General features: G+C 36.0%; 1 protein-coding gene across 1 annotated transcript; it reads left to right on the top strand.

The window, feature by feature from the left end:
• The first annotated feature begins 229 nt into the window (after positions 1–229).
• Positions 230–24,681, top strand: Tmem47 (transmembrane protein 47). The gene is made up of 3 exons (XM_013125613.2): positions 230–597; positions 14,124–14,264; positions 21,327–24,681. Exons 1-3 carry the CDS (start codon positions 372–374, stop codon positions 21,503–21,505), a joined length of 546 nt encoding a protein of 181 aa, XP_012981067.1. The 5' UTR covers positions 230–371; the 3' UTR covers positions 21,506–24,681.
• Positions 24,682–26,391: the final 1,710 nt, after the last annotated feature.

The raw sequence follows: 26,391 nt of genomic DNA on the forward strand, positions 1-26,391 counted from the left end.
TTCCCTGCCCGGGCGCGGACCCTCCGCCTCCCTGGCAAGGCACCGCCCCCTGCAGCCTGGGGCGGGGCTGGGGCGGAGTCAGGCTGGCCGCGCCAGGGAGGAGCAGGCGCGGGCACGGGCACCGGCAGACCGCTCGGTGAAGGTCCGCGGTGCGTTCGCTGTGGTTGCGGCTGCCGCCTTGACTTCCTCCCGGCCAGTCATCCCCGCTGGGCGAGACCCGCCGGCCTCTGGACTTGTGAAACAGAGTCCCGAGGGTCGAGTCCCCGACGCGGCTTCTCAGCGCTTCTGTCACCTGGAGTTCCGGCTTCGGGCTCTTTGGACCCTCCTGGCGTCCTCGCCTGCTTCGGGGAGGGAGGCAGCGGCGCCGGGGCATGGCTTCAGCGGGCAGCGGCATGGAAGAGGTGCGCGTGTCAGTGCTGACCCCGCTCAAGCTGGTCGGGCTCGTATGCATCTTTCTGGCTCTGTGTCTGGACCTGGGAGCAGTGCTGAGCCCTGCCTGGGTCACAGCGGACCACCAGTACTACCTGTCCCTATGGGAGTCCTGCAGGAAGCCCGCCAACCTGGACATCTGGCACTGCGAGTCCACACTCGGCAGCGGTGAGGCCCCCCGCGCCGCGCCCCTGCTGCCCAGGGCTCCTCTGCTACCGCCGCCTCTCCAGTCCACCTCCTCCTCCCTCCCCCTCCCATCCACTCCCCTCCTCTCCACTCCAAATCAGACCCTTGGGCCCCAGGAAACCTCTGCATGTTCCCCTCTCCCGAAGGAGTCCAGGTAGCCAAGACTCCAGAGACCTCCCACGCCCTCTCCTTTCCCTTGCCTGTCTCTCTGGCTTTGGAGTAACACATATATGCTATTTTGAGCAATTGTTATCATTGAAGGCGAGAACCATGTGGCTGTGAAAAAATGCAACGCCTTCCACACCCCCATTAAAAAAGAAGCAGGCAAAACGCCCCAAATTCAAGATGTGTGGGTTCTCCACTCTTCTCTCCTGCTTTCTCAATCCTCTGTTTAAGAGCAATTTGCCCAAGTTCTCCTCTCGGCCCACATTTCTTTCTGTTCTGTTTCACTTTATCTGGGTTTTTCCCGAATGAATTTTCACTTTTTCTTACCCCCCCCCTCCTTAAATTTTGGAGAAGGATACCCGGAGCCTGGAGAGACTGATGAATTTTCTTTCCTTTTTTGGTGATACCATTGTTGCTTTTGAGTTGCCTTTCTTTTACTCCCACAGTACGAAACTCCCTTCTCTTCCTGTCCCTTTCTCCATGAGCTAGCTACTCACAGTTGCCTGGAAAGTTGTGCTTTATTCAGCAGGCGGTGAAAATTGCATGAAGATGGGAAGAGGGATAGAGTAGGCTGGAGCCTTTGTGGCTACTAGCTCCAAAGGAACTTTATGGCTTCATTCCCTTCATTATCCTCCAGTTTTGTTTTTGTCCTTTGTTCCCCACATCCCCTTCCCCACTGTCCCAGCTATTCTTAGCAGGAATTTGTCAACTTCCAGTTTCTTACTGCAAACTCTGCCATCTCTAATTCTGATTCTTTAGCTGCTGGTGTGCGCAAAGATTAAGGAGTGTGTGTAAAAGGAAGGCTCTGCTGATGCTTTTCTAGGATTGTGTGCGCGCCCACGCCCAGGCGTGTGCATGTGCGCTCGCACACACACTCACATACACTGACCTGAGAAACTTACTAAATTCGTTTTTGACAGTTTCATGTCTTCTCTGAGACTATAAAGCTTCACTGGAAACGTTTCAAGTTCCAATGGAGTTGAAATAGCACAAAAGCCACAAAACCCCCGACTTTTCTTTGTCTTTCGTTTTTGTTTTTTGTTTTTTTTTGTTATAAGAGAGATTAGTTCACTTGGTTAAATTCCTTCCAGAAATTTAATTTTGTGTGTACAAGGGCTTTTTCTTTGCTGTTACCTCAGCATTCCTATTGAAGGGTTTCTTTGTTTATTGATTCATAGTGTAGGGGACTGCCTGGCAGCAGGAGGTCAACACTTAGGTCTTTAATTCTTTCAGGATTAGTTGTATACAACTGAAGATAAAATAAAATGGTAAAATGCCTTTCTTTGGTAACCAGGGGATGCAAATAAACTTTGGAAAAATATCTTTTCTTTTCTACCTTCAATAGAGATGGAAATTTATGTAGGAATGCCAGCTTTGGCAGGTCTCCTTAGCAACATGAATCTTTTGCCCCCTTCTCTCTGTCTCCTGAAATAATAGCCCTCTGATTGCACAAAGACTTTTCAGATAGGTTGGAGAAACCAGCTTCAGCTCCCATTTGCTCTTCAGGCTGTTATCCTTTTCTCTTGGCCTGGAATGTGGGGAATGGAGTGAAAGCAGCTCCAGTTTGTTTGCTAATCTTTCCTTAATTGCCTCCATATCCATTGATTTCAGCATTTGTAGTTGGACAAAAAAAAAAAAAGAAAGAAGAGAGAGAGAGACAGAGACGAAGAAAGAAAGAAGAAAGACTTAAGCTGGACAAAGAAGTAAGGGGCATAAGCTTCATGCAAATATGGTGTCCATAGGACTGTGAAAAGGGAAAAATCAAAGGCCGGGACACTTTCTGACACCCCCCCCCCCGGCCCCATGCCCACATTTATTTTGTCTTCATTTCCCTCAGTTTGGGTTCCTGAAATCCTCTTTAGCTTCATTTTCCTTAAAGAATAGTTGTGTGTCCCCTTAAAGATAACAAGACAGTTTAGTTTACAAGTAGAAATGGTTTTGTTAGAAGTTAGGTAGAACAATTTCTTGACTTTGTGTTGTAGCAGGGAAGTTGTGAAGGGAGGGGACTAAAATACAGAAAATTGCTGTCCCCATTAAGAAAATGTGGTCTTAAAGATGTTATTTTACTTTATTCTTCTATCTACCAGTGTTTGAGACAAAGAGGGACACTAGGATCAGCCCAGAAACGCCTGCTCCAAAGGCAGGCGGCTTATTCAGTCTGTTTGTGGTACTGAGTAGCAGAGGGCTAGACGGAAAATGTCTGTAGGAATATTTTCAGAGATCCACTTCATTCTCTTTGTAAATACTTTGGGGAAAACAACCAAGGATTGTTTTACTGAAGGTCCTTCCCCAGGATCTTCAGGGCTTAATTGAAAATCTTTTTCTTAATTATAAATGCCTTGAACAGGCAAAGTTTTATTTCAAGAAGGAAAATTTTGGGAATGTTTTTCTTCTGAGGACAGCATTTCCTACTTAGGCCCAGTTTCTCCTGAAACTTTCCCCTAAGACATTATTTTAAAATTGCATTTGAATTTTGTTGCCAAATGTGCCTTGTTTGCTGTTTATAACTGGCTTTATGGTTTTAAACTAGAGCAGAGCCATGCCTCTTGTGTCCTGGTATATTGGAGGTTGTGTCAGCACTTCTATTATGAACCAGTAATCTGATTGTCACTCAGCCAGAGTGCTTTTCTCTGGAGTCTCAATTCGAGATGTGGGGGATAGCAGTGGCATTCATCTTTATTTGTAAGTTTTCTAGGAAGACAAAGGAGAAAAGTGCAAATTGGTTGTCATTGGTAGTGGGGTTGGAGAACTTTGGAATATTCAGTAATCACAAGACTGCAGGCCGTAGAATTATTTTCTAATGACATTCCCCACTACTTTTTGGATAATATTTTAATAAGCCTTCAAACATTATTAAAAATGTTCATAATGTTTCAACCGATGCTTCCTGTTTAGTTTGGTAATTTTTCCTCTGAGAGTATAGTAGTTAGGGCTTCACAGCCATGGCAAATACAAGAGAATAAAGAATACAAGTTCCCTAAACTCCATATTACAAAGCTTTCTAATTTTAAGATCATTTTATGTTTCTGTTCAAAACAATTAATTTGTAGCTACTTTGTATGAAGCAGATGGATTTTTACAGTCTGATTTTTGACTCAGCAAAAAAAAAGAAACAACATTTAGGCCACCCAATAAACATTTTTAACTGACAGTGATTTGGAGCTGTAAACAAGGGTGTGTTTATCCATTTTTCTATCAGAAAAATGCTTGATTAAATAGTACCCTTTTCAAGGAATATTATTACCATCATGGTTAGACTGCACTAAGTATAGCTGCATTCGTAATATGAGTCATTGGTAGTTTTGAAATAGCAGGGCACTCTGTGCTAAATCAGGTGTATATTATTTTCAATGGATAGAAGGTTCTTTTAGGAGTGCACATATAGCCCTTGCTTTTAGCTTTACTATAAAATTTACTTTCAAAGGGAATTCATTAGAAACGCTATATTTGGTGTAGCTTAAGATAAATGGAACTGCATGAACACCTGCAATTCTTAGAAAATCTGTGCTAAAATGATGTGAAGTTCAGATCCATGTCATCTATGCATATTTTGAGATGACACCTTAACTTGGAAATGTGATTTCATCAGGAAACCTCACAGCGTGATTTGGTTGAGGAAGGTTTAGGTATTCCTTGAGAAGCCTTAACACTGATAAATGTTTACATATAGCTAGCTTTGTAACCACTACAAGTGTACCCTCTTCCAGCTTCTTCTAAAAGAAAATCACTAGGACAAACACATTAATGTGTGGAAAGATACTAGTACTACTTAGCACTCAAACTTTCTTAACTAATAAACAGAAGAAAGCCCAGAATGAATTAAATTAAGATCTGTGTGATTATTTCTTCTTCATAGTCATGGAAAGATTAAAATCCCCAGGGAGTACCTTAGTGGAGACTTGTGAGAGCAAATGGGTTTAATAGGAGTGTGAAAACTGGCATTTAAAACAAAGTCTGACATTGCAAACCAGGAAAATCACAACATAACTAACAAAGCAAAAACTTTTTCTGAAGCAAAAGATCTTACCTGTTGACAAGAAATATACTTCAGGATTTGTTTATTTCAATTTGTTCATAAGACAGCTTAGAGAGTACTAAGATATACCCAGTATTTTTAGGATCTATTGATGAAAATTTTTGTAGATATTTCAAAATAAGTCTCCAAAATGAGCTTTTGTATGAACTATGCTGTTATAACATAATCGTGTGGTAGGACAAAGCATTATTACAAACAATCAATACATGAGATGTCAGCTTTCTTCTGACTCGAACTTGGCCAGTACAATAAAACATATTAAACTTGTTAGATGGCATGCCATAAAGATGAATTATATCAAACATTGTTTTTTTTAATATTATCTCTTTAGAAAAGTGTACTCAAAGTGATATATTTCAATGGGAGGAATTTTCCTTTTTAAGTACTGAAAAGTTTTTGCATTGGGTAATGAAGTATTTTTTCTCATATCAGGTTTAAATATTGGTATGAGTTACCTAGCTTCTAGTAAAACACCTTGTAGGTCATGATCAGAGAACTTTTATCTTAGTAGCTACTTTTTCCCAGGACTTTAAAGGCCAGAGGTCTCACTTGTTCCCTTTGTCACAATAATGAGCATGCAATGTTATTGAGAATGCTATGGTCTTTTGTAAGTTTTTCAGGCTCTCATTTTATGATAGAGATGAACATTTGATCATTTTACTAGTTACAGGAAACTAACGGAACAAAAAATTCATGATGTGGAACACTGAAGGTCATGAATGCAGATAGCACATAATGAGCCTAACATCACTGATCCAGTTATCTGTGGTTGTAGCTGTATGACGTTTTATGGTCAGGAACTGGAATATTGGGACTGTGTGATCCTTTTCTACATGAGTTTACTCAAGGGTTTACCACTTGGTGGGTGGGATTGGAAGGCTTGTCTTGACTGAAACACTGTCTGGAGTACTTGTAAGTAGTCTTTTTAGCATGGTGTTTCAAGATAATTAGACTAGGTACCTACAGAGTGAGAATTTGAAGAGAGCTGTCTTCTCTGTGAACTATCTAGAAAGTCTTTCAATACATTCTTCTGGCTATACAGAGTCACACACTCAGCTCAGATTTAAGGGGAGAGTTGGACTCCACCTTCCAATGAAGCATAACATGTGATACAGTCTATCTGCACATCTATAAATTATTTATTGCCACTGAAGGACAAAGAGAACCATACACATAGCTTTTGCACTTGATTTTTTCCAATCCATACATAACTAATTCGTAGCTAGGAGAAATACTTCCCTTACGACATATATGGCTTTAATGATTGGTCATTTATAAGAAGTTAGAATGCATTCTTTGTGAGATAAAATGAGCATAAGAACATAATTATAAATATGGGTGGGTAGCCATATAGGCACATAAGGTGTTCATATAACCGAGGTTGAAATTCATTAGGAATGGTTTAAATATTTCATGCCTAAGGCACTAACAGATGAATCTATCACTCTTCAAATTGTTAAATCTCTTGAAGTTAGAGGAGACTCTTTTGCTCTGAAATTTATGTGTGTTGAGGGGAAAATATACAAATCCTCAATTTTTCTGTTCTATTGTAATATTTGCCACACAAACACTCATTTATAAAATGCAAACATTTACAAGAATGAAGGACATATGTGGTTTCCCAAAGAATCAATCAGAAAAATGTTTTAGTTTTTTTTCAGTATTATTAACTGCTGTGAAATATAAGGTAATAATTTAAGGAATCATTTGAGTATAATGTCACAAACTTTGCATTGTTTGTTTAAAGTGTATTTTTTATTTAAATTAGAAACATGTATGCTTCAAACGTCAATCCCAGCTCCCCCCTCCTTGATCCTCCACGAGCCTCACCCCCACCGCCCACGCCCAGCACAATCCCCACATAATTCTCCAGGGAGGGTGACACCCTCCTAGGGGGGATCTCCAGAGTCTGTTATTTCATCCAGTGCAGGACCTAGGCCCTTCCCCATGTGTCCAGGCTGAGAGAGCATCCCTCCATGTGGAATGGGCTCCCAACGTTCATTTGTATGCCATGGTGAACGCTAATCTACTACTCAAGGCCCCAGAGATTTCTGAGGCCTCCTCACTGACACTACATTCATGGAGTCTGGATCAGTCCCCTGTTGGTCTCTTAGCCTCCAGTCTGGGGTTCAAGAGCTCCCCCTTGTCCAGTCAGCTGTCTTTGTGGGTTTCTCCAGCACGGTCTTGACCCCTTTGCTAATCACTCCTCCATTTCTTTTTTTTATTAGAAAAATGATGTAGCAAAAATAGGAGATGAAATCTCCTGAATTCCATATTATTTGTATCAAAACAGGTACTCAACCTAAAATTAAAGTTTTTAACAAGAGAATATCTTTTTTTCTTTAAATTAGAAACAAGCTTGCTTCACATGTCAATTCCAGCTCTCTCTCCCTCCCTTCTTCACCCCCTCCACCAGGCCTCCCAGATGCCCACCTAATCTCCAATCAATCCACAGGGATGGTGAGACCCACCATGGTGGATCTCCAGAGTCTGTCATTTCATCCAGGGCAGGGCCTAGGCCCTCCCCCACTAGTCTAGGCTGAGATAGCATTCCTTATTTGGGATGGGCAGCCAAAATCCATTTGTATGCTAGCAATAAAAACTACCCCAGGCCCCGTAGATTGCCTAGGCCTCCTCACTGACACCCACATTCAGGGGATCTGGCTCAGTCCCATGCTGTCCATCCAGCCATCAGTCTAGGGTCCAAGAGCTTCCCCTTGTTCAGGTCAACTGTTTCTGTGGGTTAAACCAGCCCTGTCTTAACTCCTTTGCTCACCAGTTCTCCATTTCTGTCACTGGATTACAGGAGTTCAGTTCAGTATTTAGCTGTGGGTGTCTGTCATATTTAAGTCTTCTAAACCAATATTCACCAGAGCCTTGCCATAGTCTATTGTGAATGAAGCTTGGAGTGTATTCTTAGCACTGCCATGTCACAGAGAGATAGACTTCTCTCCTTTTTTGTAACCTTCTCACAAAGCCCCAGTAAGTTAACTTCTTTAACAGTGATTCTAATAGCAAGAGGTAGATATGATCTTGATCTAAACTTATCCAGTAAGTCTGTATGTTTGGTTCTGTGCTAGGTGGGGAGAATAAAAAGATGGATGAAGTAAACGATGTGATTTTTGTTAATGAAATAAGTTTACAACATGCCGAAAATGAAGCAGTACAAGTTCTCCTTCCTTAGAGGAGTGAAAGAAGGAGTTTTCTGTGTGATTAGCTCACCTGTGTTATTCTCTCATATTTACTAGGTCATTATTTAATATGGGTGGCTTTTTAAAGATCTCCCTTCTACACTTTGAATGTTATTAGCTTCCCTATGCTTACTTTCCAAGCTTATTAGTGGCAAAAAGCCCACCCACTCCTACTCCCGCTTGGCTGTTCTCAGCTTTCTACTTTTCTCAAATAAGCCCAGGGTTTTAAATTGCCTTCTTGTCTTTTTAATTTTTAACATTTGTAAGAACAGGAAAGCGACATCCTTCAGTTAACCAGACCCAACACATTTTGTACAAATCCTCCTTAGTAGTTATTATCGAGAATTAACAATGCTTGTTAGCTACTAGCATCATCAAATGCCAGTGAAACTTTCCTCATATAGCACATGAAGACGTAGCAATCATTTGGCATCATGTTGGCTTTCTGTGTAAGTGTTAAAACATGCTTTAATACCAAGGCTCTTTGCTAAGCACTGTATATAACAGTTTTATTTGAGAGGAAACACCATATGTTACAGTACTCAGATTTTAAATTACATTTCCACTGAGTTTTCTAATATACAACTATGTGAAACAGCCAAGAGGTTCCTTTGTTTAAAAAAGGGTTTACTCTTTTAAAACTAGCAAAATGCAATGCTATGGGTTTGAAAAACATTGTGACTGAACACTAGTAATTCAACTGACACTGAGATTTTTCTTCCCTTAAGAATTTACAGTAATGAGATTGCTTTTTAAGTTTCCATAAACTTAATTAAATTGAAATGTTTTTCTATAAATATGTATTACAATTAAATAAAATTAGTCAGAAGATATAGTTGCTGTTTGATAAGAATGAGTAAAAGTGCTGAAATGTATTTAGGTAGATCATGAAGAATTTGGGGAAAATTTATGGGTAGTGAGATAAAAATCTCCACTTTTTGGTGAGTTGATTTACTTTCACTTAGGCTATTTGTTTCATTTTAATTAAAGTAATTTCTTCTGGGGAGAATTAAAGATGAAAATACAAGTGGCTGCCAGACAAATTTGATTATGATGATACTAGTTTGTGAAAATCCATATTTTAGTTTCTATTGAGAATCATACAAAATAAAGGATAATCCATTAGTACATTAACATATTAATAAATTAATATAAAGCATATAATACATTTGGAGAAATGCTACTCATCCAAATAATACAACTTGAATTTTAAAATACAAGTCCATTTCTTTATTGCTCTTTATGATACCTAATTTTGTGAAAGAAGTAACTAATTTTGGATTAAGAAATTTATGTATAGTAGAACTAATCCCAGCATAAAAACTGTAAATGGAGTTCAACAACTTTGTCAAGATTTGGGAAATTAAGGTTTGGAATAAGTTGAGAAATAATGCTTTAGACACTGCTGTTTTTAGTGCCTTGACCTTGGCTCAAAGTAGACAATGTATCCTTATTAATATTTTCCTTTCCTGGAAATCATTAATGAGTTTTGACTATGAAATCGCCTGGGAGAAAACAATTCTTCAGCTAGGCAGTAGTAACATAGGCATTAGAATTTTCATAATGTACTGGCAACCTCTGATCAATCGCACGTATTACACTGCTAAAAATATGTCAGCACAGTTCTGTAGAATACTAATCTATTTATAGACAATGGAGAATGATGCTAGAGAGTAAAAATACCTTGAAAGAGGACTCAGATCTAGTTCCTGACCTGCATGATAATATTTAACTTAATGCTATAATACAGGGGCTTCCTGATTTTTATCCTGTTACTGTGGAAGGAAATACTTTGTGTGTGTACATTTTGTTTGTTTACTTTTACTTTTGTTTCTGTTAGGAAAAGTACACAGTTGTCTTAGGCTATGGCTTCCTTAGGTCCAGGTCCAATGCCTCTAATGTATTCCTTTGTCACTTTTGTCCATTTGCTCTTGTGGTAATGTGACATGTACTATGTAAGCCTTATTTCAATTTGGTTTCTAGTTCCAAAGTAATGTTATCTGCCCATATGAGCGCTTACCAGTTTTGTACACTAAGGACATCCAGTATTTTCTCTAGACTGATTACCACCTGTTCTCTCAGATCTTAGGAAAACAAATTCTGATTTGCAATCAGCTGGTCTGATGTTAAACAGAGCACTAGAGTGTTTAAATCAGTGACACAGGCCCTTGATGTTCAATAGGATTGTTGTTTATGTTCACTGTTCTACTACAGTATCACATCATTGCTTACAGAAATGTTTAAAAAGAATACAGAATAATCTTAGAGTTTTATACTGCAGCTGACTCAATACTAAGAGGGAGTTAAATCAAAGAGTTAAGAGAAATATAGAAATTAACTGATATTGAAAACGTAAAGCAAATGACATTTTTTGTAAAAAAATTAAACCTGAAAATTCCAAATATTATGACAGTTTAATTTGCCTTATACACATTGAATGTGGGGTAGGACATTTTTTTTGGTATATAAACTCTGGGGGAGTGGGTGGATGGGAAGGAGAAGGAACTGGGGTTGGTATGTAAAATAAGATTATTTTTAATTTAAATAAAAAGATTCAACCCCCCACTAAGTTAGAAACAAGTACATTCATAGTGTAATACTCTGAAATTTCTCAGTTTTTTGTATACATTTGTGCTAAATTCAATTTTTAGACTGTTTGAGAAATGTTATAAACCCCATCGTGGTACTTTAATGACCTAAGTAAATGTAAATCCTATTTACTTTTTAAAAATTCTCCATTTTATAATGTTGCTTAGGAAGAGAAAAAAGGAAATGTTACCTGTTTGTCCATGATTTAAAGAGTACACCTTAGACTTATCCTAAGGCTTAAATTGTGAATTCTGGATATAGTCTCTAAGTAGAAGCCCTGTTCATAGCTCCCAAGAGCCAAACAGACTCCTGAAAAGCATACCGAATGTCCTTGATTATAGTAGCTCTTCCTAACCAGTGTTTTAGCTTGTGAATTGAGTGTCAACTGAGCAGTAATGTAAAGTTTGGGTCCTAGGCAACCAGCCTGAGTGAATCCTTCAAATGGGATGTACTGAAAATAACTTAAATCTTGGCATTTTCCACTAAGAATATAGTTTTGGTATTCTATTTCAAGGCCAAGCTTCTGGCCATCATTGTGACTCTCATGGCCCATTACTAGTACCTCCTGTAAAATAGAACAGTTTTTCTGTTTGAGCTATAACTCTGGTAGCCGACCAAAGGGAAGGGTGGCAATATCACAGCAATGATGGTGTTGACTCTCCTTGTTGACTTTGTGTATACAGAGATATTTTTTCATTAGCCATAACTCAGGTCTAAAAATAAATACACAGCACTTAGTAGAAAACCCAGAATTGCTTCTGTTCATTTGCTTTTAATGTATTTCCTGGCCTGTAAGATGTTCCTTTCTTAGTTTCTAGTTCCTTTTAATAGCTTATTTTCCTGTTTCTACTACTGCATTTTCTATTTTCTGAATTGAAGGAAATATCATTTTTTGAGAAAATTCAGCTTTATATGAAATTTGGATCTGTTTTGTTCTTCTTTGCAAAATTGGATGAGTATTACAGATTTATGTCACTGACATTATTATGTGATTTCAGTTATTTAATTAGCCTTTGCCTAGAAAAACTTAACATTTAAAAATGAAATAGACCACAGCCTAGGAAATGGTAAACACCAGCAGCCTAACGTTTAATGTTTGTGTGTGTGTGTGTGTGTGTGTGTGTGTGTGTGTGTGTGCGTGCGTGCGTGCGTGCGTGCGTGCGTGCGTGCGTGCGTGGGGTATATACATTTTGTAGTCAGCTGCCTTTTTCTACCAGATGTGTTCCAGGAATGAACTCAGTTCCTCGTGCCTGGTAGTATGTGCCTTTACTTGCTGAGCTGTCTGATAATCTCACTGAAATCATTTCTGTAGTTTATTATTGCTAACATTTGTTCATTTATGTGTCTGTGGCTATATCTGTACTATGTCTTAGTTAATCAGGTAGTAATCTGAAAATATTTGGCTTTTTCTTCAAAAAATTTGCTGAGTTTATTTCTCAGTCTGTTTTTAAAGAGTGCAAATAAATGCATGACTTGGGTATTTGAGGCTATTAAAGATAGGCAATACGGGCCAATATTATTTCTTGTCTTATTTTGAGTTTAAAGTAAGATAGTGAAAACTGCTATTTCATGCATATTTGGTTGCATGGAAGAACTTATCGGGAAAATCAACCTATTGTAAGTTTGTACTCATATTTTTAAGAAGGTAGCTATTTAGTTATACCTTTATTCAAAGAAAGCTAAAACTTCTTTTAAAGTTATTATCATTTTATAAAAGTAGTAATCCAGCTAAAATTATCCATAGTGTAGCTACTAAAATGCCAGGTGTTTCACTGCTCTGTGAATACATAGATGGATTTTACTCTTTGTTCCATAATAATTGCTTTGGTGTAATTATACTGAATTTTTTAAATTAAAAAATTCAACTTAGGAGTTTGCAATGACAAGTAATATACCAGGCATAAACTTTTTCAAAGTAGTTTAGAGGTTTCCAAATACAAGCATTATTTACCTCTTTAATTCAAAGCTACTTGCTGTTAGGGAATGAAAATGGTGTAATATGGCCACCATTTTAACTTCTAGTTGAGAGACACATAACACTTTTTTGTTTGAAGTTATATGGCTTTGTTACAAATAGTTGCATTGAAAATGCTCTCTACATTCTTGTTATTCATGTTTGTATTTTAAGATGCATGGATCTGTTTTATGTATTTGTTTCCTGATTGCTCTGCAGGTTCTAGTGGAAAACATCCAAAACCTTTTTTTGGAGGCAAAGATGTGGAAATGGTATTCAAATATAAATACAAAAATAATAACTTAAGATTTACTGCTAACCCTTTCTCATACTTCAGCATTCTAGAAGCATTTTAGAAGCAGATAAGTTCAGGAGGAATCATCAAAGTGTCAAGGATTATAGACTCTGAGTAGAATGCATTGTAGTTTAACATTAGATTAAATTTTATTTCCATTTCCTGTGGATACATTAAACTGTAGACCAGAAGAAGCATCCTGGGAATTTCCTTCAAAGTACCACCACTGTAGAGTGTCAATCCCTATAGTATCCCTTATGTGATACTTCCTGATCTATGTGTACTTTATAATACATTAACGTCTTTTTTCTTTACTGGAAAATGAAGCATCTTTCTCTCATACTATTGCTACATCCTTACAAGAATTATAAATTGTCATCAATGAGATTTAGTTTTTACTGAATCAGAAGCAAGACAAGTGGTCATTCATTATAGCTTTACTTGTTCTTGATTAAAGAAAAGGCTGAACAATTAGAGTCTAGTCTGTCTCTCTGAAATTCCTTACTTTAGAAACCATTTTGGTAATGATGACTAAAGCAGTCAGAAACACATGAAATGAAGTAAATAAACCACCAACCAACGTTCTTGATAGGAATTAACCAAGGAATTATTCTAGCAGTAAGGGACGGCAAATTAAAACTTGGAGCTTTTATGAGGCTAAGCAAGGCTTTCCAAGAAGGAAAGGAATGTAAAAATCATGTTTTATTGTCACATATAATAATGGGATGATCATTACATGCTTAAAAGAAAGAAAATAGTTCATATCATTTAATAACAGAGTAAACTAAATTGATCATGGCACTGCATCTTGTCATTAGTCCAAGTACTGACTGGGAAAGGCACAAGGGGTGAGTTTCTTGCTGATGAAAATATCTAAAATCTATATCTGAATGTAAATTACATACTTATCCTTATTTTCTGTAGTTAAGAACTGTAAAGTTTTTAGGTCAACAAATATAAATCTTAATATTGAAAAAAAGTAGGTCATAGAGAGGGATGCTCAATTTAACATTAGTGGAGCCCATGTAAGAAGTGTGGCAAACCCCTACCCTAAAAACTCTGCTGAATTTAGCAGAGGAACCATTTCTGAATAAGGACATTAATATTAATTTTTGTCGCCAAACATTTCAAACCCCAAAAGATGCTTAACATTCAGTAAAATCACTTCAATTGAGCTGCATGAAAGTGAAAGGTGCTGAACAGAGCTTTGTTGATTCTCTGTAGCCTTATTGCTTAAAAGCCATGCTTTTCTTTTTTTTTTTTTTTTTTACTTTCCAGATTGGCAGATTGCTACTCTGGCTTTACTCCTCGGCGGTGCTGCCATCATTCTCATTGCATTCCTGGTGGGTTTGATTTCCATCTGCGTGGGATCTCGAAGGCGCTTCTACAGACCTGTTGCTGTCATGCTTTTTGCAGCAGGTAAATATATTCATTATACTCAAACCAGCATTAAAGATTCATGAACCTTTCTACCATTCTCCCTTCTCATGCATCAGTATGTGTTTGCTGTTTACATAAAAATTGAGAGGCATTTGTTACATTTTAAGGTAAATTAGCTAAAGGAGTATCATATTATCAGTTTTAAGCATGTAAAGCATGTCACATAACAGTGGCAACTTCTAAACTTCTTGCTAAAGCAAGAATAAATAAAACTTCTTGGGCCGGAGATACAGCTCAGTAGAAGAATGCTTTCTTAGCATGATTTGAGGCTCTGGCACCTAGGGTTTAGGTTGAATTCACAGCACTGCAAAAATAAAAACCCAAAATTCAAAAAAACCTACACAGGGCTGCTAGGCTATTGCATTAGAAATTGTCGCAGATGTGTTTATCAAATCTTTTTTTGTCCTTTGCTGTTCTTATTTTAAGCATTCATACTCCACTAACCTGAACCCTAGCCTCCTTTGTAAACTTAGGACACTAGCAATATCTTTAAAAATAGCTGACATGAAACAAGGAAAAGGAATTTCAAAAAATGTACTCTTTCTTAAAATACGGAAAAAATCATGACAGTTAATGTGAAGCATCAAAGAAGTTAATTATATGAGGGCAGTTGGATGTCGATTAATTTGACAGCCATTATTCTGTGAATCGCATTTTAAATTGAAATACCAAAGAAAGTAAACAAAAGACCACAGCTGTGTTTAAGAAGAAAGTGTGTGTGTGTGCGTGTGTGTGTGTGTGTGTGTGTGTGTGTGTGTGTGTGTGTGGCATAGGGGGTGGCTCATGGGCTTGAGGTTTGTTACAAGCCCAGCTCGTTATATGATACGAGTTTTGATTTTCAGTTATAAGAATATCCTTGAATATATTATTCATTTTGACTTTTAACTGTAATATTCCTCTGGTATCTGCAAATTTCCCCGTCAGTCATATCTGATTTGAAATCTGCAAAATAAGCCCCTGTGACTGTCAATAATGAAGATACTGACAGAACCATCTAGGCTGTTAGATGGTGTTTTAAAAGCTGTTTAAAATTGGAACAGATCAAATTTCTTAGGATTTAAAGGGTGGTGTGAGCTAAAACTACAAAAACCAAAAGTGTTCTACTGCCCCCTGCTGCTTGTGTTCTTCTTATCACAAAGACTGAGCACAATGTAGGCATAAAGACCAAGTGGTGATAGCACACACCTTTAATCCTAGAACTCAGGATGCAGAAGCAGGCAGCTACCTAAGTTTGAGGCCAGCCTGGTCTACAGAGCGAGTTCAAAGATAGCCAGAGCCACACGCGTCTCACAAATTCAAAAAAAAAAAGAAGAAGAAAAGAAAAATCCAAAAGGCTGAACTGAAAACTAGAAATATGTCTAATTTACTTGCATGACTACAGAATATATTTTGAAATGTATGTAGTACTACAGTGTTATTATGTTATTGCTGTGATGTGTAATGAGAGCCTAAATTGAGGATGATATAGTACCAAATAAAAAATACCTTTGGTAGGCATTACTATTTGCTAGCTTATTTCTTGATTCTTTGATATACCAATAGATTTTTTTTCTGTTTAAGAATGAACAAATGTAGATGCTTTAACTGAAGTGTGCATTTGTCTTTGAAGCTTGGACCTAAGAGCAAAACAATGAGATAAAAGTTGAATTCTTTTTGATAAACTGTACTTCATGATATGAGAGACTTAAAACTGGAATTGTTACAAGCCATTTTTACAATAATAGACATTTCTTATTGTAGGATGGCATAGAGTTTTTCTACTTATTTTTAATATTCCATGTCACTGTGAACACTTGGTTATTATTCCATTTTGCCTTTAACTCACTGCATCATGCCAAGTGAAAACTCTGTAAAGAAGTCCATTGCTGACACCATATAGATATTTGTAGAAAATCAACTAGGACTTGCCCTTATTCTCCTTAAAATATATTTTCCAAGTATAGAAACACTGGTGAAAATAAGTACTGATTATAAAATATATATATGTATACATAATGATTTGGCCAGAATAAGATTTTTGATTTAGCTTTAGCGATCACATCTTAGTAAATGATAAAATAATAAAAGGAACCCCTGCACAAAGATAAATAGAGTGTTACTCAATGCATTGAGGCCTAGTATGAGCATTATATTGATTACTATAATTTAAAAATGTACATGCCCTCAGATTTAATTATATTCTTTTTCTTTTGGCATTGGTTATAGGAACTTGTTTTGAAATAAACATTAGTTTAATGTTGGCATTTCATATAAACAAGATTGAACATACTGTTTATTTGTAAAATACTATGGAAAGCAACTAAATCATTATATTTGTTCGATTTTTAGAAATTGTGTTCTTTGCCCACAGTAATCAATTATTAATCTGGATTTAAGACAGAAAAACTTGAAAAATCTACAGAATTGAAGCTAAATATATTGATGAAGTTGACTTACCTCACTTTGAATTACTTTCAGTGACCTTATAAATGAATATCTATATCTAAGAGCGTTTCCTTTTTGTTTGTATTGACATTTATAAAAATAGTAATAATTTCTCTAAACAAAATGTTTTCCTCTCTAAATATCAATAAGCTTTTTGCCACCAAACAATGACTGTGCTTGTTCATATAGAGAATGAAATTTATCATAAGAAACATTTCTTTTCTTTTGCCAAGATGGACAGTACCTGTATTCAAAACAGACATACTACTTCCACTTAGAAAACATTCTACCTAATTCGATACCTGGAACTCATGGATACTCAAGAAATAATCTGTAAATAAGTGGGAAAAGATACCCAACTATCAAACTATTGTATTGGAGAACCATGGTTTCAATTCAGAGAATCAATCTGACATAAAAGACTAAGATTCCTGAATCATTTTACAGGTTACCTAACATATCCAAAATCGTAGAACATAATCTTCCTTGATTTTGAATTTCCTCATCAACTGTATTGCAGGTAGGTCTATCCTGCAAATGCAGTTTCAGGAATAATGCTTAAAGGAAGTCAGAAGCTTTGTATGTCATAAAGACCACAAACTGACTTGTAGTACATAATGGACATGAATATTTTGAATGTTTTAATTGACAAGTACCTGTTTAAAACAGGAAGGCAGATACTGTGTTTCATGTCTGTAATCCCAGAACTTAGGAGGCAGCGGTATGAGGTGGGAGGATTGATACAACTTCAAGACCAATTTGACCTACATATAGAGTTCTAGGCCAGCTATTGCATACTGTATACAGAGACCTTATCAATAATCTAAGCAAGCAGATAAAACACAAGAAAAATACACACAGAAATTAGTATCTTGAAGTTCCTCTCGTATTTCTAGATGCACAATTACATGTTCATAATTTTCATTGTATCTTTTTAAAAACAAAGAAGTAATTGCAGATTTTCTTCCAGTTCTGAAATGCTTCACAACTTTCCAAGTGCCGTATCTGATGAAGTGCAAAGAATTACCACAATGAGCGTTATATTTATATTGTATTTCATTGATTGGTGGTGAGATAAAAACATGGCATGATGTCATTGCGTTATGCTGCATACTTTGGTCTGCCCCTTTCAGAAATTTCTGTTAAGCAAGAAGGCATTTGACTTTCACTATTTATTGTAATAAATGAAGGAAAAATTTATTTTTCATTCTAGGTTTATATTTTTTCTCAATTTTTCTATTGAATGCAACTTTCTCTGTGGTTTCAGAAAGAATAACACACTTCATAGGGATAAATCATTTTAGGTTATTGTTTCCTCCTCTTGAAACACAAGAAAGGTCTAAGCAAGCTGTTCAAGAGAGCTCGCCGCTGAACCCTTAATGGAGTTGTGTGTCCACTTACCCTCTAACAGGAACTTATGCCATTACATTATACCATGGAGGTTCAGATTTTGCTAAATAAAACACTTTGAAATGAACCTTTAAAGCAGCCTAGGTTAACACCATATTCTAGGGACTGGCTGGTTATTTTTTTAATTAATTACAGTTGAGTATGATTTCTCTGCTCAAATTTCTCTAGCAGTTTCCTGTCACTTAGAATGTAATCCACAACCCTAACTGTGGTCTTCAGGTTGAGACCTAATCAGGAATGATGCCTGATGGTTTCATATTCCGTTTTGTTTGGTTTCTTTGGTTTGGTTTTTACCTTCTTTGCTGTCTGAACCTGGATCACAGCAGTGATATCTTCCTTATTCCAGAGGCATATTTCTTGTCAAATTCCTGACAAGACATTTAATTCTTGTTATGTTGACTTGTAGCTCCATTAAGGACTCATGTCTGTCTATGCTCCTGTCACCTTCCCAGAAAAATCTAATTGCGTGGTTAATCTAAAAAGCAGCCCTCACTTCTTTTTTTTTCTGGTCCTTCTTGGATCTTAGTAGTACTTGCTATTGTATACAAAGTAGATTGATTAGTTTATTGATTGATAACAAGGGAAGAAAAGCTGCTATTTTCATGTATTAAGGCAGTCCATCAGTAAAGGCATCCAACCAAAAATATACCACTGTAATATATATCTGTTATCCCAGCCAGCACTGGGGAGGCTGAGGCACGAGAATCATGTGGTAAAGGCCAGACTGGACTACACAGCAGCATTCTGCCTCAAAAGCCATCAATAATGCCCTAGACTGTGTAACTCAAAACTTTTCAAATATTCATTTAATGGGTTAATTCATCAGATAAATTAAATAATATATGTAAATTAAATTACCATTTCAGTTGTATCCTGGATACCTTAGCTATGATTTAGTGATGATAAAAAAATCTAAGAAGACAAGCTTTTAAAAGGGGGAGAAAACCTTGCTCAGTAACTAATGTTTGGTTTTGTACATAGGTGGTAGTAATTGATTCATTAATTTTATAACATTTAAACAAGATATTTAACTTTCCTTCACCAAGGCAGAGAGCCAACCATTATTTGTTATTAATGTATATTGTGCCAGTTACTGATTAGAAATAGATGAAATGAGGTTATATAATTCTGCTATTGGTAGAGACTTTGCGATCTAAAACTTTAGACCAAAAGAAGGTGTGGTTTCTATTTTCAGTGTCAAGTGATTCTCCTTTTTCCTGTTTATCTGCTCTGAGTAGTGACACAGAAGAATGGCAGCCAGATGTAAGCTTAGAGAAGTACTGAGCTAGCAGGAATCCACATTTGGATTTCTGTCTGGATCCAGATAAAGCCTTTGCTCTCTCTTGAGATTTTGAGGAACCATGTGCTACTTCATCAGTTTTATGACACAGGTAGATGATTGCCACATAGACTTGCGAGGAGAGTTGATCATTTTGGCAATGTGATCCTTTACAGATGCTGAGAATAAGTGAGGAAAGACATTAAAGTCTGAATGAAATCCCTTTGTGCTTTTTAAGTTAACTAAAATATCAAAATTTATTTGTTTGCATTTTTGTTCCTGAATTGCTGGAATTCATGATATTTTTAATATGAACTAAGCAACAATCACATTTAACAAAAATTTCTTTTCGTATGTCAGGGCTATCTTTAAATTTTTCAAATATCCAGAAAAAAATACTTTGGGCAGTAGGATATTAGGGTTTATTTTTACTACAGCTCTGCCATTAGGATGTATGTGGGCAATATATAACCAAATAAGCATTACTGAGTAAGTTTAAAGCCACACATATATATATACACCTAGATTTTAAGTGGGAAAATCATTTTTCTTGAGTGTGGCAAATTTAGCACCACAAATTCTAATCAAATTAATTTAAATAAAACAGAAATTATATAATAGTTGATCCAATAGGAAGTTGTGAATTTTAAATGGGTGACTTCATCTCCTGTGTAATCTACTATAGTGACTTTCATATAAAAATACCCACAGGATATAAGGCACTTTAATTTTAGATAGTTGAAACAAGCCTTTCCCTTCCTTCCCTTTCTGATTAATTGGTTTGTTTTATTTCATTAATCATGACTCATTACAATTCCCCTTCATTCCTGAGGTAGAACCAAGAGCTAACTAGGAACTAATGTCCAAATTTTGACTCTGCTATAGTAGTCTTCTTGGCCTAGCTTTTTCTGGATCATTATTCCTCTTTCCTTCATTGAGTTGATTCTTTTTTGGAAGCCAGTGGGAAATATATATGCAAATATGTGTAAGAGCTAATAGGAAGAGTATAATTAGTTGCGGCTTCCTGACAATGATGACTTCTGAGTGTCTTTTAAAGATAAGAGGTAAGGACTATGTGAGAGTAGAAAAGGCGAAAGTTTCTAGTTAGAGCAATAGAAGCAAAAACATCACAATAAGTCTTCTTGGAATAGTGGCCTGAATCACATGGTTGTGAGCAAAGGTACATCTTGAAAGAGTGATGCCCAGAATAATCACTAAAAATGGTGAATTTTTTAGTTCATTTAATAACAAAAAAGAATAATGAGGGTTTAAGTATGCATTGATGCCACTGTGGTTAGCTCTTTACATATTTTCTATGAAACATTTTAGTATAAATAATGCTGCTACTTGTTATTAGTGATGATTGTACATGTGTTTGCAAAGCAAGAATCACTACTTTGTATATTCATGAATCATTATGTTTTACTAATTTCATTAATTGCTAATAGCAACTCACCAGTTATTAACAAGGGAAATTTTACAGCATTGTCAGAGTAGCTAAGCAAAAAAAAAAAAAAAAAAAAAGTTGTTTGCATTTTAACAATGTTTAGAATTAGCAATGCTTTAATTTTCTACTTTTATGTATATAAAAGTCTTTTAAGACTCTTTTACATATATCTATACCTAGATTTTAAGTGGAAAATAATCACATTACTTGCTGGGCGGTGGTGGCGCATGCCTTTAATCCCAGCACTTGTGAGTTTGAGGCCAGGCTGGTCCGACAGCCTCCAAAACAATACAGAGAAACCCTGTCTCGTAAAACCAAAAAAGAAAAATCACATTTCTTGAGTGTTAAAGCTGACATATTAGGCAAATATGGCAAAATTTATTTTCTTAAAAATTATTTATGAATTTATATTTGTATTTGTTTGCTGTTTTGTTTGCTATAAATAACATCATAATTTTATTTTATTTGCTTTTTTTTTCAGTTGTTCTGCAGGTCTGCAGCCTGGTCCTTTACCCAATCAAGTTCATTGAAACTGTGAGCTTGAAAATTTACCACGAGTTCAACTGGGGTTATGGCCTGGCCTGGGGTGCAACTATATTTTCATTTGGGGGTGCCATCCTATATTGCCTGAACCCTAAGAACTATGAAGACTACTACTAAAACCAAGTCTCAAGACACACACACACAGCCACACACACACACACACACACACACACACAGAGAGAGAGAGAGAGAGAGAGAGAGAGAGAGAGAGAGAGCAACCATCCAACAAAAAAGATATGTCTGCATCTTTTCTAACACTTTTCTAAAACACTAGTGGAGCATCAAGCAGTTTGCTCAATTGATTTAATGTCCTTTGCCTTTTGGCTGTCAACATCATAACCAGCTTTTATATCCATTTTAGGGAACTGCACAAATTAAGAGAGCTGATTAGATGTAGGCAAATGCTGCAAACTACCAATATGTTCATGCCATTTTTCTTGTCAAGTGAAGGGTCTGTATGACAGCAACCATTGTGAAAAGCTAGTTCGAATGAAAATTGCCAGAATCTCTTATTGCCTGCAGGGGAGCAGCTGGCATAAGCTACATTTAAAAGTTCCTTTGCCCTGACAGAAATTCTACTGTTGGAGTCCATATCACATGTTTATACCACACAGTGAATGCATGGGCTATTGGCTACTTGCTTGAGTGTGCTTTTGAAAGCAAAACTGCCTTTTGGGCATCAAATGATAATCATAGAAGTAACTGGTTATTTCTACCTTTAGGAATGTTTTTGTGAACGGTAAATTATAGTTTGCCAATAAGGAAGTCAAGGTTTGGAGAAATGTTTTTAATTATGTAGTACTGAAATTGTGCCTCTGCCTCCTCTAGAATGGGGCAAAATGAGAGTATCTGCATTCCCTAGGCGTGATCAGAGAGAAATGTACAGGGGTTGCTTTTGTACCCTTTATATAATTTACCTAAATTTGCAGCAAACAATTGTGCATATGTAACAAGCTTATTTTTCTAGACTGCGAGCCATTAGTATAATTGTTCATTAATCCTCCACATACATATTCCTATCATGCATATAATCAATACTTACTCTAGTGAAGACATTTGAACACTAACCTTGTGTGCATTAAGAGGCTTAGATCAGTATTCACAGTTATTTACCGTACAAATGTTCATAGACCTTAAAGCTTTTGCTCTATGTTCACTATTGAATCACTGGAAAGTGTTAATAGAATTGCATAAGAAGAAAAATTGAAATGATGTTAATCTGAAATTTAATGATTCTTTTATAAGCACTGTAGTTCAAAAGGAAGTAGGAATTAGGTTGATCACTTTGTGTACAATTAATTAAAATACAAGGCTGCTATTTTTGGAAGTATTTTAAATGTCTTCATTTTAAAAGAACACAATAGTGATAGATTTCTATAAATGTCGAAATGTCTCTGTAGATGTGTAGAATGTTGTGATTGTCACCTGGTCCTCTGAAGTTAACTGATGGGCTAACTGAATTGTGCACACAAGTATGATGAATTTATGTTAGGGAAATCATTCACTGACTGTTCCAAGGGAAGAAAATATCAACATTACAGAAAAAGTTTGCAATTAATTTCCTGCTGCAAACTTGTGTTCATTCTGTTTATTATACAAATCTGAGTAGTTTAAGTATAAACCTATTTTTATATAAAATATACAATTCTGATATGAAAGTTATAAATGATTATTTTTGTTAACAGAGACACTAAAACTAGTATGCTCTCGTGTGACCCTCTTGAAGAAAGAAACATTGGGGACAAAAACTTTAAAATGTACCTATTTGCTAATATGTTATATAATCCAATAAGAGCAGGACCATGTTAATAGTATTTAATAATTTGCTTTACCTCCCAGAGCCGACTTCTCCTTTCAGCTTAAGAATGGTTACCAAAAACAATGGCCTTTCCCTGCCCCCAATGGATTTTATTCAAATGCTGAAACCAATTGTGAATTTTCTGTATGAATACCTTAGTCATAGGTGTGATAAACAAAAGTTATTAAATGCATAATAGAGATCAAACTTTATGAAATTATGTAATTCTATCAAGCATCATAAAGAACTGAACACAAAATTTCTAGATGGCTATTAGTATTATAGACTATTTTGAAATAGCTTTCTTAAAATCATAAAATCTGGGGCAGACTCTTATAACGTTCATTGCATATTATCAGAAACGTATGAGGAATGTGATATTTGGATAGGGATTTCAGCTACTGACCATGGTCTGTTGTGAGATGATCTCTTTATTCTTGAATAATGGGAGATCAATACTATGGTGCTGGCACCAATGAGGCTTTTGGAGGATACAGTGTGCAGTAGGACCAGTGTCATATCTAGAGTATTGAAGTGTCATTCTCTGTCCACATGACAAGCCAAAAGGTGACAGAATATGTTACAGGTTGAAGCACACATATTTGTACTCTGCTGAAAAGTAGATTTCTTCTGTAATTTTAACGAAGCCTACACTATATTTTTACCATCACTAATATTTGAAACTTTTTCATTGCTAATAAAGCTTAGCGGAAAATTGTTTTTCATCCAAAGCAGTGTTGTGTCTATCAGAATAAACACAAGTGACAATTTCAGCTATAGTAGCATCATGTCTTTGTAGCTTTAGGATTGTTTGGTATTTTCTTAAGCAGAATTGTTAATCATGAACCCATGGTTTATCTTAGAGAGATAATATACACAGAGAGAGAGAGATATCATAAAAGTACTCAGCAGGGCTAGTTATTCAGATTTCTTGCACAAGTATTTAGCTTTTTGTAAGGTCAACATGTAAATTATAAAGACAAATATAGAGAGACTTATGTGTTTGAAATATAAATGATATATATGGATTAGCATGTACCTGTATATTATAAACATGCAGTAAACTGACTGGTAAGTGAGTGTCTAATTGTATTGCTAGCAATGTAATTTATTCAGACTGTATTTTTGTACAGAGCAGCGCACACTAACCTATGCCTCTGTGTCCTCCTTAATGCCTAAAACTGTGCCTAGAAATTTCATCTGTCTTAAAGAAAATAAAATGTACTCCATGCTGTTTTATGCTATTAGTTCCTCTCCTACTAGTCTGTATTTATTATTTTTAAATATCTGACATGTTTACTACATAAATATGACATTATGGTATCCTGGTTCCTGTTTTGTTTTCTTAACACTTGTGTAGTGAAACCTTTTTTTTTTCACTCCAGTGATTCTTGAGTGTGCAGTCCCATGATCAGTTCATCATTTCATGATTTTTGTAGTTGATCTGAAGTTATCTATGTGGATGAAATAAAAATAAAAGTGGTTTCACTGATAATGCTCTCATTGTATGTCTTCTCTGTAAATCCTGTAGACAAAACTTCTTAATTGCATATCTTTGGTTCATTTTGTTCTCTGAAATAAACAGAAAAACCAGCATAATAGGACACATTTATAGTTTTATTTTAAAATCATTAGTGTATATTTACTGTACAAAGCAAATGATTTCACAATGATATTTTTATGAAAGGGTATTACTTTTACTATATTTTCACCTTTCTTTCTCCCGTGTTACATTCCACTACCTATTCCTAAATGAACTTTTCTTTTAATTGTGTGTGTGTGTGTGTGTGTGTGTGTTTCTACACATGTGAATGTGTGTTTTCTCTTTCCTGTGCAAAGGACGGATTCTGGGGTACCTACACATGTTGGACAAGCATGCTATCACAGAATAATTACACCCTCAGGACCAAAATAACAGTATAGCTATTGTTTAACATAAATTCACGTCTGTGATCCTTCCTGTCTTTCGCTAGTGAGTCAAATGGAGAATCTGTGATAAAACTAAGGAAAATTGTCTTCCTGTTTTGAAGTTCTTTGCATTAAAATGTACAGACAGGGTATGATGTATCATGTAGATTTGAGTTTTTGAAGATTGTATTATAACATGTTTTTGAATGCCCCTTGAAAAGAGGCACTCTGTATATTCAATGTGAATCTCTAAATAGACTTCCACATATCTTCATGAAAAACATATAAAATCAAAAAGTATCTACTACTAACCAATTGTTTCTATAAATATTATGCTTAGAAAGCAATTTCATTGAGACATTAAGGAGAACTCAATTGTATGTTTACCAGAATATTTGCCTGAAGATGTAAGTAGAATCACTCAATTGAGCATACTTTCTTCAAAAAGCCAGTTTGAATATAAAATGTATTTCACATGTATTTTTAAATAACATGAATCTTAAAATTTGAGGCATTTACATATCTTTACATATCTTCTGCTATGATAGCTAATGTAATGTGTAATATCACAAGCTAAAACACACATACTTTATAAATTCTGTCACTGTTCTCAGTTTTTCTCTTGGAGAGGTTTTTCTTTGCAGTGACCTAGCATCACTCATTGACTGTGTTATATTTTCATTATATATGCTCTCCAATTTTATGGAAAATTCTCTTGAGAAAATCACCTTTATAAACATATCTTCCCTGGTAAGTACGCATGACCTAGTTCCTCTGAATTTGCAGACATGGAATCATAGCTTCACAGGATGTGGCAAGGAAAAACCTTTAACTTCAGGGGTTTCATTGTGAACATAAAAGAGGAAAGCAAATTCAGTTTATTTTTCCACAATGGCCATGTAGCATGAGCAGTCAGATTAATTAAGTCAAGCCTGTACTATGTCAACAATGTTCCATTTCTCCAGTTTCAGTCCTTTTGTTTAGAAAATAAATTGTTGGTAAAATTGTGTATCCTTAAAAGTCCCTTCAGATGTTATCAAATCTTCATGTTAGGACTTACTTATAATAAGGTTTCAGAAGTGCAATGTCATCTGAGATAAAACTGAAACATTAAATAAAAATTTAAATTTAGGGCTTAGGCCTATTTTCACAGGGATTCTAGTTTATTTGAAAAATTTAAATAGTAAGTCAAGTTTTGGGACACTATTATAGCAAAATAACCTCTAAAGTCAGACATAATATATAAACAGTATAATGAAATGTTATGAATTTTCTAATGTAAAGACAGTTGGATATT

The sequence above is a fragment of the Mesocricetus auratus genome, unplaced genomic scaffold, assembly GCF_017639785.1.
Source record: "Mesocricetus auratus isolate SY011 unplaced genomic scaffold, BCM_Maur_2.0 Super-Scaffold_100003, whole genome shotgun sequence".
Classification (NCBI taxonomy): Eukaryota; Metazoa; Chordata; class Mammalia; order Rodentia; family Cricetidae; genus Mesocricetus; species Mesocricetus auratus.